The sequence below is a fragment of the Pristiophorus japonicus genome, chromosome 11 (genome assembly GCF_044704955.1).
Source record: "Pristiophorus japonicus isolate sPriJap1 chromosome 11, sPriJap1.hap1, whole genome shotgun sequence".
NCBI classification, from domain to species: Eukaryota; Metazoa; Chordata; class Chondrichthyes; family Pristiophoridae; genus Pristiophorus; species Pristiophorus japonicus.
In genome coordinates this window covers 104,385,167-104,402,149 of record NC_091987.1, presented here as the reverse complement: position 1 = coordinate 104,402,149, position 16,983 = coordinate 104,385,167, and the positions used below count along the sequence as shown (strand labels likewise).

The following is a 16,983-nucleotide window of genomic DNA, read 5'->3' as shown; positions in this document are numbered from 1 at the left end:
GCACTCCGCTCCCGCCCGCCGCACTCCGCCCGCCGCACTCCGCTCCCGCCCGCCGCACTCCGCTCGCTGCACTCCGCTCCCGCCCGCCGCACTCCGCTCCCGCCCGCCGCACTCCGCTCGCTGCACTCCGCTCCCGCCCGCCGCACTCCGCTCCCGCCTGCTGCACTCCGCTCCCGCCGCACTCCGCTCCTGCCCGCCGCACTCCGCTCCCGCCTGCTGCACTCCGCTCCCGCCGCACTCCGCTCCTGCCCGCCGCACTCCGCTCCCGCCCGCCGCACTCCGCTCCCGCCTGCTGCACTCCGCTCCCGCTGCACTCCGCTCCCGCTGCACTCCGCTCCCGCCCGCCGCACTCCGCTCGGCGCACTCCGCTCCCGCCCGCCACACTCCGCTCGCCGCACTCCGCTCCCGCCCGCCGCACTCCGCCCGCCGCACTCCGCTCCCGCCCGCCGCACTCCGCCCGCCGCACTCCGCTCCCGCCCGCCACACTCCGCCTGCCGCACTCCGCTCTCGCCCACCACACTCCGCTCCCGCCTGTTGCACTCCGCTCCCGCCCGTCACACTCCACTCCCGCCCACCACACTCCGCTCCCGCCTGTCGCACTCCGCTCTCGCCCACCACACTCCGCTCCCGCCCGCCGCACTCCGCTCGCCGCACTCCGCCCGCCACACTCCGCACTCTGCTCTCGCCCACCACACTCCGCTCCCGCCTGTTGCACTCCGCTCCCGCCCGTCACACTCCACTCCCGCCCACCACACTCCGCTCCCGCCTGTCGCACTCCGCTCCCGCCCGTCACACTCCACTCCCGCCCGCCGCACTCCGCTCCCTCCCACCGCACTCCGCTCCCTCCCACCGCACTCCGCTCCCGCCCGCCGCACTCCGCCCGCCGCACTCCACACCCGCCCGCCACACTCCGCCCGCCGCACTCCGCTCGCCGCACTCCGCTCGCCGCACTCCGCTCCCGCCGCACTCCACACCGCCCGCCGCACTCCGCTCCCGCCGCACTCCACTCCCGCCCGTCGCACTACGCTCCCGCCCGCCGCACTCCGCCCGCCCGTCGCACTCCGCTCCCGCCCGCCGCACTCCGCCCGCCTGTCGCACTCCACACCCGCCTGTCGCACTCCGCTCCCGCCTGTCGCACTCCGCTCCCGCCTGTCGCACTCCACACCCGCCTGTGGCACTCCGCTCCCGCCCGCCGCACTCCGCTCGCCTGTCGCACTCCACACCTGCCTGTCGCACTCCGCTGCCGCCTGTCGCACTCCACACCCGCCTGTCGCACTCCGCTCCCGCCCGCCGCACTCCGCTCCCGCCCGCCGCACTCCGCTCGCCTGTCGCACTCCACACCTGCCTGTCGCACTCCGCTGCCGCCTGTCGCACTCCACACCCGCCTGTCGCACTCCGTTCCCGCCTGTCGCACTCCGCTCCCGCCTGTCGCACTCCACACCCGCCTGTCGCACTTCGCTCCCGCCCGCCACACTCCGCCCGCCACACTCCGCTCACGCCGCACTCCGCTCCCACCGCACTCCGCTCCCGCCCGCCGCACTCCGCTCGCCGCACTCCGCTCCCGCCGCACTCCGCTCCCGCCTGCTGCACTCCGCTCCCGCCCGCCGCACTCCGCTCGCCGCACTCCGCTCCCGCCCGCCACACTCCACACTCTGCTCTCGCCCACCACACTCCGCTCCCGCCTGTCGCACTCCGCTCCCGCCCGTCGCACTCCGCTCCCGCCCGTCGCACTCCACACCCGCCCGCCGCACTCCGCCCGCCGCACTCCGCTCCCGCCGCACTCCGTTCCCACCGCACTCCGCTCCCGCCCGCCGCACTCCGCTCCCGCCCGCCCCACTCCGCTCGCTGCACTCCGCTCCCGCCCGCCACACTCCGCACTCTGCTCTCGCCCACCACACTCCGCTCCCGTCGCACTCCGCTCCCGCCCGCCGCACTCCGCTCCCGCCGCACTCCGCTCCCGCCCGCCGCACTCCACACCCGCCTGTCGCACTCCACACCCGCCCGCCACACTCCGCCCGCCGCACTCCGCCCGCCCGCCGCACTCCGCCCGCCCGTCGCACTCCGCTCCCGCCCGCCGCACTCCGCCCGCCCGTCGCACTCCGCTCCCGCCCGCCACACTCCGCCCGCCGCACTCCGCCCGCCTGTCGCACTCCGCTCCCGCCTGTCGCACTCCGCTCCCGCCTGTCGCACTCCGCTCCCGCCCGCCGCACTCCGCTCCCGCCCGCCACACTCCGCCCGCCGCACTCCGCTCCCGCCTGCCGCACTCCGCCCGCCGCACTCCGCTCCCGCCCGCCACACTCCGCCCGCCACACTCCGCCCGCCGCACTCCGCTCCCGCCTGCCGCACTCCGCCCGCCGCACTCCGCTCCCGCCCGCCACACTCCGCCCGTCACACTCCGCCCGCCTGTCGCACTCCGCTCCCGCCTGTCGCACTCCGCTCCCGCCTGTCGCACTCCACACCCGCCTGTCGCACTCCGCTCCCGCCCGCCGCACTCCGCTCGCCTGTCGCACTCCACACCTGCCTGTCGCACTCCACACCCGCCTGTCGCACTCCACACCCGCCTGTCGCACTCCACACCTGCCCGTCGCACTCCGCTCCCGCCCGTCGCACTCCGCTCCCGCCTGTCGCACTCCACACCCGCCCGCCACACTCCGCCCGCCGCACTCCGCTCCCGCCGCACTCCGTTCCCACCGCACTCCGCTCCCGCCCGCCGCACTCCGCTCCCGCCCGCCCCACTCCGCTCGCTGCACTCCGCTCCCGCCCGCCACACTCCGCCCGCCGCACTCCGCTCCCGCCCGCCGCACTCCGCCCGCCGCACTCCGCTCCCGCCCGCCGCACTCCGCTCGCTGCAGTCGGCTCCCGCCCGCCGCACTCCGCTCCCGCCCGCCACACTCCGCCTGCCGCACTCCGCTCTCGCCCACCACACTCCGCTCCCGCCTGTTGCACTCCGCTCCCGCCCGTCACACTCCACTCCCGCCCACCACACTCCGCTCCCGCCTGTCGCACTCCGCTCTCGCCCACCACACTCCGCTCCCGCCCGTCACACTCCACTGCCGCCCGCCACACTCCGCTCGCCGCACTCCGCTCCCGCCCACCGCACTCCGCTCCCGCCCGCCGCACTCCGCACTCTGCTCTCGCCCACCACACTCCGCTCCCGCCTGTCGCACTCCGCTCCCGCCCGTCACACTCCACTCCCGCCCGCCGCACTCCGCTCCCGCCTGTCGCACTCCACACCCGCCTGTCGCACTCCGCCCGCCGCACTCCACACCCGCCCGCCACACTCCGCCCACCACACTCCGCTCCCGTCGCACTCCGCTCGCCGCACTCCGCTCCCGCCCGCCGCACTCCGCCCGCCGCACTCCGCTCCCGTCGCACTCCGCTCGCCGCACTCCGCTCGCCGCACTCCGCTCCCGCCGCACTCCACACCGCCCGCCGCACTCCGCTCCCGCCCGCCGCACTCCGCTCCCGCCCGCCACACTCCGCCCGCCGCACTCCGCTCCCGCCTGCCGCACTCCGCCCGCCGCACTCCGCTCCCGCCCGCCACACTCCGCCCGTCACACTCCGCCCGCCGCACTCCGCCCGCCCGTCGCACTCCGCTCCCGCCCGCCGCACTCCGCCTGCCTGTCGCACTCCACACCCGCATGTCGCACTCCACACCCGCCTGTCGCACTCCGCTCCCGCCTGTCGCACTCCACACCCGCCTGTGGCACTCCGCTCCCGCCCGCCGCACTCCGCTCGCCTGTCGCACTCCACACCTGCCTGTCGCACTCCGCTGCCGCCTGTCGCACTCCACACCCGCCTGTCGCACTCCGCTCCCGCCCGCCACACTCCGCTCGCCTGTCGCACTCCACACCTGCCTGTCGCACTCCGTTCCCGCCTGTCGCACTCCACACCCGCCCGCCGCACTCCGCCCGCCGCACTCCGCTCCCGCCGCACTCCGCTCCCACCGCACTCCGCTCCCGCCCGCCGCACTCCGCTCGCCGCACTCCGCTCCCGCCGCACTCCACACCGCCCGCCGCACTCCGCTCCCGCCGCACTCCGCTCCCGCCCGCCGCACTCCGCTCCCGCCCGCCGCACTCCGCCTGCCGCACTCCACTCCCGCCCGCCGCACTCCGCCCGCCGCACTCCGCTCCCGCCCGCCACACTCCGCCCGCCGCACTCCGCTCCCGCCCGCCACACTCCCCCTGCCGCACTCCACTCCCGCCCGCCGCACTCCGCTCAAGCCCGGCGCACTCCGCTCCCGCCCGCCGCACTCCTCTCCCGCCGCACTCCGCTCCCGCCCGCCGCACTCCGCTCCCGCCCGCTGCACTCTGCTCGCCGCACTCCGCTCCCGCCCGCCGTACTCCGCTCCCGTCCGCCGCACTCCGCCCGCCGCACTCCGCTCCCGCCTGTCACACTCCGCCCGCCGCACTCCGCCCGCCGCACTCTGCTCCCGCCTGTCGCACTCCGCTCCCGCCCGCCGCACTCCGCTCCCGCCTGTCGCACTCTGCTCCCGCCCGCCTCACTCCGCTCCCGCCTGTCGCACTCAGCTCCCGCCCGCTGCACTCCGCTCCTGCCCACCGCACTCCGCTCCCGCCGCACTCCGCTCCCACCCGCCACACTCCGCCCGCTGCATTCCGCTCCCGCCCGTCACCGCTGGCTGCACTCTGCTCCCGCCCGCCGCGCTCGGCTAACCACCGAGAAAAAATTGATGAAAATCCCGCAAACTCCGCCCCAGTAAAATACGATGCACAGCCCGCGGACCGCCGATAAACGGGCAGACCAGCTGTTCAAACAATTTCAGCCCCACAGAATTGAAAAGTAGAGAAGTTATGCTCAACCTGTATCGATCCTTGGTTAGACCACACTTAAAGTATGGCATACTGTTCTGGCCGCCATATTAGTAAAAGGATATAGAGGCACTGGAGAGGGTGCAGAGAAGATTTACAAGGATGATACCAGAAATGCGAGGGTATACATATCAGGAAAGGATGAACAGGCTGGGTCTCTTTTCTCTTGAAAAAAGAAGGCTGAGGGGTAACCTAATAGAGGTCTTTAAAATTATGAAAGGTTTTGATAGCGCGGATACTTGTGGGTTGAGCAAACTAGAGGCCATCAATATAAGATAATCACCAAGAAATACAATAGGGAATTCAGAAGAAACTTCTTTACCCAAAGAATGATGGGAATGTGGAACTCACTACCACAGGGAGTGGTTGAAGCGAATAGTATAGATGCATTCAAGGGGAGGCGAGACAAGCGTATGAGGGAGAAGGGAATAGAGGGTTATGCTGATAGAGTTAGATGAGGAAAGACAGGAGGAGACTCGAGTGGAGCATGGACTGGTTGGGCCGAATGGCCTGTTTCTGTGTCACATATCCTATGTAATCCTATGTTATCAACTCAGCCATCACTAATGGCCTGTTGTAGAATCATAAATTTTTATTGGAAATAATGGGGTAGATTTTGTGGTGGGTACGATGGCCTACTCTGAGGGTACGGTGTCATACTGCCGTTGAAATATACTGCAAGTTTGGGATTTCCACGAACTTGCAATTTGTCAAGGTGTGCCTTGGCAGATGATCCGCACCGACGGGGAAATACCAATTGCTGGCGCAGTGTTGGGCTAATTGCCCACCAACTGCCCAGCAATTATTTCCTAAAATGTTGCAGTTTGTGAAATAATTTGCAGGAGCCTGTTTCACATCTTAAAAGAAGATATGTACATTGTGTACGTTTTGGTGGAGGGAACTTTTTTTGTTGGTCGAGTTTCATTTTATTACTTGGGAAGTTGAGTAAGAAAGTTAAATAAAGTGAACATCTATCAGATTTCAGTGACTAATTTCTGTCCTTTCAATTCAAAAATGAACAACATAATGCATCGATAACAAGGAAAATAGATTTATCTATTACCAGTCTAAATGAGGTCTGAATAATATATTTTAATCCTGAAAATTAACATTGAATATATGGCTGGCAATCTCGTTCTGAAATTCAACAACATTACTTGTAGGAGATATAAAACATTGTTAGACCTTTACTGAGCAGAAAAACTGGAATTAATAAATTGTTATACATGGGGACTAATAAATTGTGAGTTTGGATGAAAAAAAAGGCAAATTTGTCCAGTGTCAGCTGTGACTAAATGGGTAACACACTTGCCTCTGAGTCAGAAGGTTGTGGGTTCAAGGAACTTGAGCGCATAAAGCTAGAGTGACACTCCAGTGCAGTGCTGATAGAGTGCTGCACTGTTGGAGATGCTGTCTTTCAGATGAGATGTTAAACCGAGGCCCTGTCTGCTCTCTGAGGTGGACGTAAAAGATCCCGTGGCACTAAATAGCACTGGTGTCCTGGCCAATATTTATCCCTCAACCAACATAACAAAAAAGCAGATTTTCTGGTCATTATCACATTGCTGTTTGGGGGAGCTTGCTGTGTGCAAATTGGCTGCCCGTTTCCCACATTACAACAGTGGCTCCACTTCAAAAGTACTTCATTGGCTGTAAAGCGCTTTGAGACGTCTGGTGGTCATGAAAGGCACTATATAAATGCAATTCTTTCTTTCTTTCAAAATTATGTATGCGGGTTATTTCCAAAACCTAATCGACGTTGTACAGCAAAAATGATCTGCTGAAAAATCACTGCATTTTTGATGTAAGCTTTAATTCACATTGAACTTTGGTGTGACATGTAAATCTCATTAAGATCGTTCAGAGTCCTCTTAAAACCTTCTTATTAAATGGTTGAATTTGTTAGTTGCCCTTGCAGAAAACCATTGGAACCCATTTGAGTGCGTCAGAAAGGATTGTTAACCGTTCTGGTATCACTTCACAAAAAAATACATGTTTTTAAAAGTTCTTAGAAGTTTTCAACAGTTTTTAAAATGTAATTTAAATGGAGGAGACTGAAAGAAGTTTCTGTGGGCGTGGCTTAGTTTTGACAGCATTTGTGGCCGTGTCTTCCCTTACGCATAAGGTGTACACTGCACTTCTGGCCTTCGTGCTGTAATACATTGCACACAACTCTGCAGCACTGAAGAGGAAGTCTCGGTTCTGGGCCTCACGTAAAGTAAGTTTGTATTATTTCCGTAGGTTGGCGGCGTACTCTGTAGCTACGCTGCCGACTGCAAATTTGGGGCCATTAAGTGATTTTGTGGATGTATGGTATTTCATGCAACAATTATGAAAATACATTTTGCTCTAGTCAGTAGTTAAGCCACAGACCATATTATATTTGAAGTGTGGGTGCAACTGCAAATCAATGGAAAGCTTACCTCATTGTGGCCAGTCTTCTTCTCTAAACTTGGTAGAACATTATGAGGAGAAAAGGAGCTGATAGGAGAAACACATTCTTCTGTCTGTATTGCTTTGGCTACGTTTTCTACTGTTTGACAAAAGGAAACAGTAAATACAACTGCAGAAATTCTGTAGAACTTGTCAAACATCTGATGAAAGTGAAATTTGCATGCGTTAGCTTTTATTGCATCACATTGCATTCAAATAGTGCTGCTAGCTCTCTTTCAAATTTCCCTGAAGTGCAGCTGAGCTCGATGGAAGACATGCAATGCCATATATACTTGTGTCACTTTATTCAACACAACTGTGGGCTGGGGAAGGCTGAATATCACAGTAATTACTAAAATCAGTCAGAAAATTAAAAAAAAATATGGAATACAAATAAAGGGCAATTAAATGGCAATAATTGACATGGTTTCAAATAGAGAACTGTAACTGGAGATATATGAAACATTATAATTTGATCCTATGCTCTGATGGCATACCCTTGATAACCCAGGGATGCAAGTTAAAAATAATGGGCTGGATTTTCAGTTGTCTAACATCTTAGTTAGTGGCCAGAGGAGGGCATTAACTAAGAGGTTACTGACCGGGAGTGCAGCTTTTAGTGCTCTGACCGAAAATTAATTGGAGGCTCACTGGGGGCGCAAACCAGTAGCGCTTGGCTGTTGACGATCACTCTGATCATGATGTATTCCTAGTGCAACGCCCACGCTTGCGCCCCAGTCGGTAAATTAGGTGCAGCCCCTCATTTAGCGGCAGCCAAGAACAAAGTCTGGAAAAGCAGTCGGTACAGGCTTGCAGAGTTGTTAACTGGTGGCTACTTAAAGGGATCAGAGGTCACAGTCAGGGCTACATTTACACACAGCACAGTGGTGAGCCACTGAGTTTGCAGCGGCAGACAGACGTACCAGTTCAACTTGAGAAAAACTTAATTCTAAAACTTTAATGAGGGCATTACTAGTTCGCCAGCATCGCATTCTACATGCTCTAGCAAGGCACCATGAAGAGAGAAGGGCTGTCGGCCATGTCAGCGGTCGATGGAGGAGAGCCCCTAGACTTCGGGGCAGGAGGCCTTATACCCTTTACCGGTGGCAATGCTCATACCTGGACCTGCCTGAGGAGCAGTGTGTTAGAAGGCTGCACTTCCAAAAGAAGGTAGTTACAGAGATATGCCATTTCCTGCAGGCAGACCTGCCACCTGACATCGCACCAGGACTGCGCGGCCCGGCACTCACCTTCTATGCCTCCGGCTCCTTCCAGGCTGCTTCAGGGGACATATGCAGCGTCTTACAATTTGCAGCACATCGCTGCATCCGTGACTTCACACAGGCTCTCTACGTCCCATTGAATGCACTTCATTACCTTCCCGATGACAGGAAGAAACAGGATGAGCACGCATGTAGCTTTGCCAGGATGGTGGGCTTCCCGAGGATTCAAGGAGCAATTGACTGCATGCACATGGCCTTGTGAGCACCATTCCAGAATGCCGAGGTATTCAGAAACAGAAAAGGATACCACTCCCTAAATGTGCAGCTGGTGTGCAACCACACGCAGCACCTCCTCGCACTCAATGCTCGCTATCCTGGAAGCACACATGTCCTGAGAGAGGACATCAAGTTCCATCTCGACCGACAGCCTGCCACTCCCCCGGGGCAGAGCCTCAGCATCTGGAGCAATATGTTGGAGCGCAGATTGTTGTCCTACTTTGGCACCGTTACCTCCACGTTGGACTAATGGGGCCCAGGACTTGATGGCAGCAGTCAATGCTTGTGTGGCATCAATTTGACCTTGCATCAGATCACACAGCGCAGTGATGCCAGCACGCATTGACGACATGGCAGAATGCAGGTGTTGCATGGTCTCGGACTGCCACTCAAGGGCTACTGCCACATCAGCCACGGCCCGCGCCATAATGTCTTGGACCCCATGGTCACTTGCGGCATCCAGCATCCCTTGTAATCGACCAAGGATGGGCTCAATGGGCCCAGGACCCGCAAATGCCAAGGTTGAGGCGGCCTCCGCCACATTCAGCGCCAGTGCATCCACGCTCGGCGGGATCTTCACCAATGTACCCAAGAGCTCGCGGTGCATCTGCATTGACTCCCTGGGCATAGCCTCCAAGTCCAGGTGCTCATCTGCCTGTCTGTGAGCAGGGCTAATGGACCGACTTATCCTCCGGAGAGCTGGCCCCCGAGCTTCCTCTCACGCTGGGCGTTGCTGCAGGTCACTGGGGCCAGGAGCTACAGGTTAAGCCAATCCTGGAAGACAGCCTCTTCGACTGAGGTGCTCTCCCCACTTGATGCAATATCTCACCCTGTCCCAGCACATTGCTTTCCACCTCCTCCTCCTCATCTTCCCCGTCGTCTGAAGATGTAGGCTGACGGGCAGGCTGGCGCTCTTCCGGCTCATCATCTGTAAGCAGAAAGCAACAGAAGTGCGGTTATCAACTGGGGAGGGAGCCAGAAGGCAAGAAGGAGGGGGAGGCTTCATTATTTTGGTTGCAACATTTTGCAAGGCATGTTGTCTCAAGGCTAAGGGGACTCACACAAAATGGTCATCTCATTCACATACCGTCACTGTCAAGCAGGGGCTCTGCCTTCCCGCCCTCCACCGACTACGACTGCAACACCCATGAGGGCGGACACTTACTCCTCCTCATCGGTCAGGTCCTGGAGGTGGGTGTAAAGTCCTGTCCCCTCAGTACAGATTCACACGAGGCATGTAGTGAAGTCAAGGTCACTCTGGACCTGCACCTTTATTTCACAGCTCTGGAATGCCGCACTTGCCTGAGACCTGTCCTTATATATCTGTCTCTTGCAAGTGCACCCCTGGTGGTAAGGTATGCTGGTGGTTACAGGTCATATCTTATTACAGTCATGTATAGCATGTTAGGATACAGTTATATATAATAATGTAAGATACATGATATTGGGGCTGGCCCTCACCGCAACGATGAAATTCTCGCATATTGTGCGCGAGTTTGACCTGCAAAGACAAAAGCAAAGAGTTGTTAGTAGCTGTGTAGGTGCTGGTGTGCTGCATATGTCTGCCGTAGGGAACTCGCGAGTAATCTGGCGAAGTGTGCATATCGGCATTTCATCCTACGTGGCATCACACAGCGGATACGTGAACGGTGGGTCTGGGGCGCAAGTAACTACCAGTAAGTATGAGGCTTAGGCCTGTGACCGCATATGAAGAGTTGAAAGGGGCTGGTAAGTTAACTCAGGCTGAGTAAGGAGCTAGAAGGTGAGAGATGTTTGGATGGGCAGGGCATGTCTGGTGGGGCGATGGAGAGGTCTCAGGCTGGCTTCAGCAAGGAGGAGCATGGCCCGGTAATGATAGAGAAGGGATAGGCACTGCAAAGTCTTTACATTGTGTGAGACAATGAGGTTCACATGAAGGCATTGGAAGATGAATGGAAAGGGTACTCACCCTGATGACTGTAGCAAGGTCGGTGAATCTCTTGCGACATTGAGTCACTGTTGTGGACACCACGCTCTGGGCTGTAATGTGCTCAGCCACCTCCCTCCAGAGCCTACTCAAATCCTATGGCGCTGGCCTTCATCCCCCTGCAGGCTGGAGGGCACTCCAGTGACTTTCCACTGCCTCCAGCAAGGCATCAAGGGTGGTGGGCGAGAAGCAGGCAGATAGCTGGCACCCTCCTTGCTCCTCCATTTTCACGCTTTGAAGACCCTGTGCGACTGGAATTGTGCGTGCACGAACTTGAGTTGCTGTGCCTTTAAGACTGCTGTTCCCGGGTCTGACTCGGCGATCCGTGCATGCGCAATGGGTCCACCAAAATTACTGACCAAACTTTTGTTATCGTCCCCCCCCCCCCCCCGCTAGCTGTAATGTGCCACGGCTGATTTAATGCCCCTGTCAGATCTTCGACTGATTCTGACAAATTTCTGGGCGCGGGGGAGGGGGCGCAAAGTTTTTCAAGGCACTAAAATTACAGCTCCGCCTGGGTTACTGCCCCAAATGAGGCACAACCGAATTTCTCCCCCAATGAAGTTTGAACTGAGGAGGAGTATATTACTCACTAGTAAGTCAGGCAGAACCTTTTCAGCCAAACCGTAAAAGAGTTTTGGGATAATTACAAGGGCAGGGATCAGGTGGAGAGCATAAATGGGTTCAGGAAACAATTAGATGTGTTCCTGATTAGAGAAGGCAATTGAGGGATATGGCGGATAGGTGAAGTTTACCTATTGAATAATAACCGGCTTGCTGCATCAAAGATGTTCTCCTGATTCTAAAATTTCCTATAAATTCCAAGTTTTTGGGCTCAATCAAATTTCTAGGTCCTGATGTAGAAAACATTTATATTGATATAAGTTGTTGTTGTTTATGCTGTAAGTGATATTTTCTGAGGATAAGGGCTAAACCACATTGGTAGAGTAGAGGGACCTTCAGAAAATATAGTGTTGCAGTGAAGGTTTATTGACTTGAAGCTGAATCTCCTATACAGTTGTATACTACTTCACAAGATCATAAGATAGTTACAGATAGGGAAGACCATTTGGCCCATCTTAGTTCATACATACATACACAAAAACATAGAGTCTGCCCATTACAGCATCCCATTGTTTTTTTAATGGATAAGGGATTTTGCCTCTACTCCATTTGAAAGTTCATTCCAAGTGTTGATGTCTCTGCGTGAAGAAGAATTTCTTGATATCAATACTAAAATGATCTTTTATTGGTTTGAATTCCATTATTCACAATTTAATTTAAAGCCATCTTCCAGATTTACCTTTCTCATACCATTTACTATCTTAGCCAAGATGTCAGCAGATCATGGGTAAACATCCCATTCCAGAGATGCAAGGACAAAATCTAGCCTGGCACTTCAGGGCAGTAGTGAGTGAATGCTGCGTTCTTGGGGATGCTGTCTTTCAGGTGAGACATTAAACTGAGACCCAGCTCAGATGGATGCAAAAGACTATAGAAAGAAGAACAGGGAAGTTGTCCTGGCCAACATCTATCCCTCAACCAACATCATTAAAACACATGACCTGGTTATTTATCTTATTGTTTTTTGTGGGACCTTACTGTAGGCAAATTGGCTGCTGTGTTTCTCTCCATTACAGCAGTGACTACACTTCAAAAATACTTCATTGGCTGTGAAAGGTGCTATATAATTGTAAATTGTTTTCTTTCCTACCTCTTTTATGATTACTTTTCAGATGCCTCCTTTCCAAGAAAGAATGGAAATAATTATTTCCCATTTTGTTATATATATATATATATATATATTTAACGGGAGTTTGGAATTAAAACAAATCCAGAGTCTTTCCACGTAACTCAGAACCCTGACACCAGGATCACCCTCATGACTTCTCGGCAGTACCTCCCTTGCTGAAATATGTCCCTGTGTCATCACAACCAGAACTGGATGCAATATGCAAGGTGTAGTCTGGTCAGATCACCGTACACTTGGATCACAACTTCATCTGACTTATATTTAACTATTTTGGTTTTTTGGTTGATGTTCTGCATGTTAGACATGTTTAGCATTGCGTCTATTCAGACTTCTAGGTCTCTTTCTACTTCATGACCACTCATGTTACTTAATTTTTTCATCCTGAGGGCAGTACATCACATTTGCCTGCTATCTGCTATTGATACGCCCACGTACATATTTTCCCCAATTTACTGTAATTTTAGCATTGCTTTCTCTCATTCACAGCCCCTCCAAATTTGGTATCATCAGCAAATTTGAACACTTTGCATTGAATTTCTGAGTCCTTGTGAACTGCCAGTCAGTAATGGCTGCTTTAGCAGTATGTATATTTGGAATCAGTAAATGATGCACTGATGATATCCAGATGATAGTTTGTGTGATACAGAATGGAAGGAAGCATTACCTATTGTGTTTCATATATTTTAATGGAAGTTTAAATTAAACAAAGCTTAATATGTACATTGTAATAATAACAAAATAAACATATTCATCAAATTGCGCTTATCACAAAATTACATGTTTTACTCTTGAATACTTAAGAAAGTATCAAAAAAATTACACATATTGCAAAAAACCTGTGCAATAGATTGGATTTGGGCTCATATGTGCTCCATTATCATAAGAACATAAGATAAGAACATAAGAAATAGGAGCATGAGTAAGCCCCTCGAGCCTGCTCCACCATTTAATATGATTATGGCTGATCCGATCATGGACTCAGGTCCACTTCCCTGCCCGCTCTCCATAACCCCTTAATCCCTTATCAGTTAAGAAACTGTCTATCTCTGTCTTAAATTTATTCAATGTCCCGGCTTCAACAGCACTCTGAGGCAGCGAATTCCACAGATTTACAACCCTCTGAGAGAAGAAATTCCTCCTCATCTCAGTTTTCAATGGGCAGCCCCTTATTCTAAGATTATGTCCTCTAGTTCTAGTCTCCCCCATCAGTGGAAACATCCTTTCTGCATCCACCTTGTCAAGCCCCCTCATAATCTTATACGTTTCGATCAGATCACCTCTCATTCTTCTGAATTCCAATGAGTAGAGGCCCAACCTACTCAACCTTTTCTCATAAGTCAACCCCCTCATTTCCGGAATCAAGCTAGTGAACCTTCTCTGAACTGCCTCCAAAGCATGTATATCCTTTCGTAAATATGGAAACCAAAACTGTACGCAGTATTCCAGGTGTGGCCTCACCAATACCCTGTATAACTGTAGCAAGACTTACCTGCTTTTATACTGCATCCCCTTTGCAATAAAGGCCAAGATTACATTGGCCTTGCTGATCACTTGCTGTACCTGCATACTAACCTTTTGTGTTTCATGCACCAGGACCCCCAGGTCCCGCTGTACTGCATTTTTCTCCATTTAAATAATAACTTGCTCTTTGATTTTTTTTCTGCCAAAGTGCATGACCTCACACTTTCCAACATTAGACTCCATCTACCAAATTTTTGCCCACTCACAGCCTGTCTATGTCCTTTTGCAGATTTTTTGTGTCCTCCTCACACATTGCTTTTCCTCCCATCTTTGTATCGTCAGCAAACTTGGCTACGTTACACTCAGTCCTTTCTTTCAAGTCGTTAATATAGATTGTAAATAGGGTCTCGGCACTGATCCCTGCGGCACCCCACTAGTTACTGATTGCCAACCTGAGAATGAAGCATTAATCCTGACTCTCTGTTAATTAGTCAATCCTCTATCCAAGCTAATATATTACCCCCAACCCCGTGAACTTTTATCTTATATAGTAACCTTTTACGTGGCACCTTGTCAAATGCCTTCTGGAAGTCCAAATACACCACATCCATTGGTTCCCCTTTATCCACCCTGTTCGTTACATCCTCAAAGGATTCCAGCAAATTTGTTAAACATGACTTCCCCTTCATAAATCCATGCTGACTCTGCCTGACCGAATTATGTTCTTCCAAATGTCCTGCTACTGCTTCTTTAATAATGGACTCCAACATTTTCCCAACCACAGATGTTAGGCTAACTGGTCTATAATTTCCTGCTTTTTGCCTGCCTCCTTTTTTAAATAGGGGCGTTACATTTGCAGTTTTCCAATCTGGTGGGATCTCCCAAGAATCCAGGGAATTTTGGTAAATTACAACCAATGCATCCATTAATCCATTATCCTTTAAGTGGACCACATAATTTCACAGTCTGACAATTATAATTTCCTCACTCTTCCAAGGATGTGAATCATTTTTTTTAGCTGAAAAAGTTCCAAGTCTAATTAGCTCAGTAGTGGTCTACATATAAAATTGTGAAACTTCCAGTGACAATATGGTGGATATTGCATTGGAGCTTCAGCATACCTGACGTGATAGGGCATGGGTTTGCTCTTGTAATCCTCCAGATGCCCAATGGATACGAGAACCTAGACAATAGGCTGCTTAGCACCCGTTTTTCAGGCACTACGTGGTTTACTAAGGACCCAAAATGGACCTGCTAATGACATAATTTATGGTCATGACATACCACTCAACTTTGGAGGCCCAGACAAGAACTATGAAACTGTGGAGTAGAAGATTTTACAATTTTAAATGCTATGGGGCCTAAATTGCCCCGCTCTTTAAGGTCCATTACCGCTTCTGAGAGGCGGAAATGGGGCGGTAAGGCCTTTACGACCGGGGGAAGGTGGATGGGCCAACCCATCTGAAATTGCCCACGGATTGGGGGTGGCGGAACGCTGCACCCCGTGTTTCCGCCCCGACGGACATGCGTCGACCCCTTACCACCCAACGGCAACCCCGTTCTGCCCCGCGAGGGAAATTGCTCCACGGGAGCGGAGTGGCCACTGGTCGATGCCCCCGACAGTTTTTCCCGGCAGAAAGCTGCCAGTGTCTAGGCGTCGCATCCGCCCTTAAAGAGGAGGGCACTCCGCCGTGGCCGCCATTTTATGTTATTTGTCGGGCAGCTCTGAAGTTGGCCCGACAATGGCGGGCACTGGTTCGGCCAGGCAGCCAACAGGCTGCTTGTCATCCCCTCTTGGATGCCGGACTGCTGGCTTGGCTGAAGCCCTCCCTGGTGGCCCGGAGGGTGCCACCAAAGTGGTTGCATAGCTCGCAGCGGCCGTCCCCTTTAACTGAAGGGGAGGGACATTGCTACACGTCAGCACGGCGCCTTCCGCCCCACTCCCAACATACTTCCGCCCCTCAGCCGCCCCAAACACCGCCACAACAAATGTCAAAGTTTGAGGCCAAAATCCCTTTATTCTCTGCCCCAAGAATTTGGGCAGAGCATACTCATTTAACTTGAATTATCGGCCCCGTTTGGGGCGATGCGCATTTTATAGCCGTAAGTAATATTTTTTTTCTTACTCTTCCTTTCTGTCTCTTTATTCTCTCTCTTTAATCCACTCTCTTTCAGTATTGACTCTAATTCACCCGATTTCCATCTGTGTTATTCGCTGTGTTTTGTTTTCTATCCTTAAATCTCATTGGTTAAGGAGATGAACCACTGGACCCGACATTCATGAGGCTCCAGATGTCCTGTTGACGTCACTGTGCCGTTATGAATTTGCATTTCTAGCAATTTGCGGTGCAAAAATATGACTTTTTAAATTAAAAATCCAATTTGCTGCTTTCGCCATGAGATACACTATTATTTGTAAGCATGTATGTACCAAAGTCACAGCAGCTTTACCTCTCAGCTACCACCCTAAAACCCACTGTTCTGTTGTGCTGTTTGTCTGACATCCAGTTATGCAGGAACCAGAGCTTCCTCCAGACAAAATTTGACAAGCCTGGAGCCATGCTGTTTAGTTCTTGCCAGAAACTCTGCACCATTGCGCTGAATTCCGTCCTGCACATTTGCACTGAATTCAATAGTATGTAATCTCTGTGTCCCACTTGACCTTCAGCTGAGCTTCCAACCCCAAATCCAATGCATCACAGGACCATCTGTTTCCGCCTATAAAGCACTACACACTTTCATCTCTATCACCACCATTAACACTGAAACACTTGTCCACATTCGTGTTACTTTCAGGCTCAATTTTCATCCAACGCAATTCACAAACTGCAACTTATTCAGAACTTCACTGTTTGCACCCTACCCATACTAAATCCTGCTGACACACCACCCCAGTCCTCTACCCAGTGCTGGCGCCCGATCCCTCTGCATATTGATTTCAAATTCCTCATCCAGGTTTACAAATCCCTCTGTAACCTCATCCAATCTCCTCCAGTTCTGTGTTGTAGCTCACAGCAGCCACCCTTCTGACCCTTCTGTGCA

General features: G+C 53.9%; 1 protein-coding gene across 2 annotated transcripts in view; it reads right to left on the bottom strand.

The window, feature by feature from the left end:
- The window catches only part of LOC139276207 (lebercilin-like protein), a 242,903-nt gene that overhangs the window by 73,474 nt on the left and 152,446 nt on the right, over positions 1-16,983 (bottom strand). For both annotated transcript variants that reach the window (XM_070893834.1, XM_070893835.1), the window contains one exon: positions 7,253-7,362. In XM_070893834.1, coding sequence (XP_070749935.1) covers positions 7,253-7,362 — 110 coding nt within the window. The remainder of the gene's footprint in view (positions 1-7,252; positions 7,363-16,983) is intronic.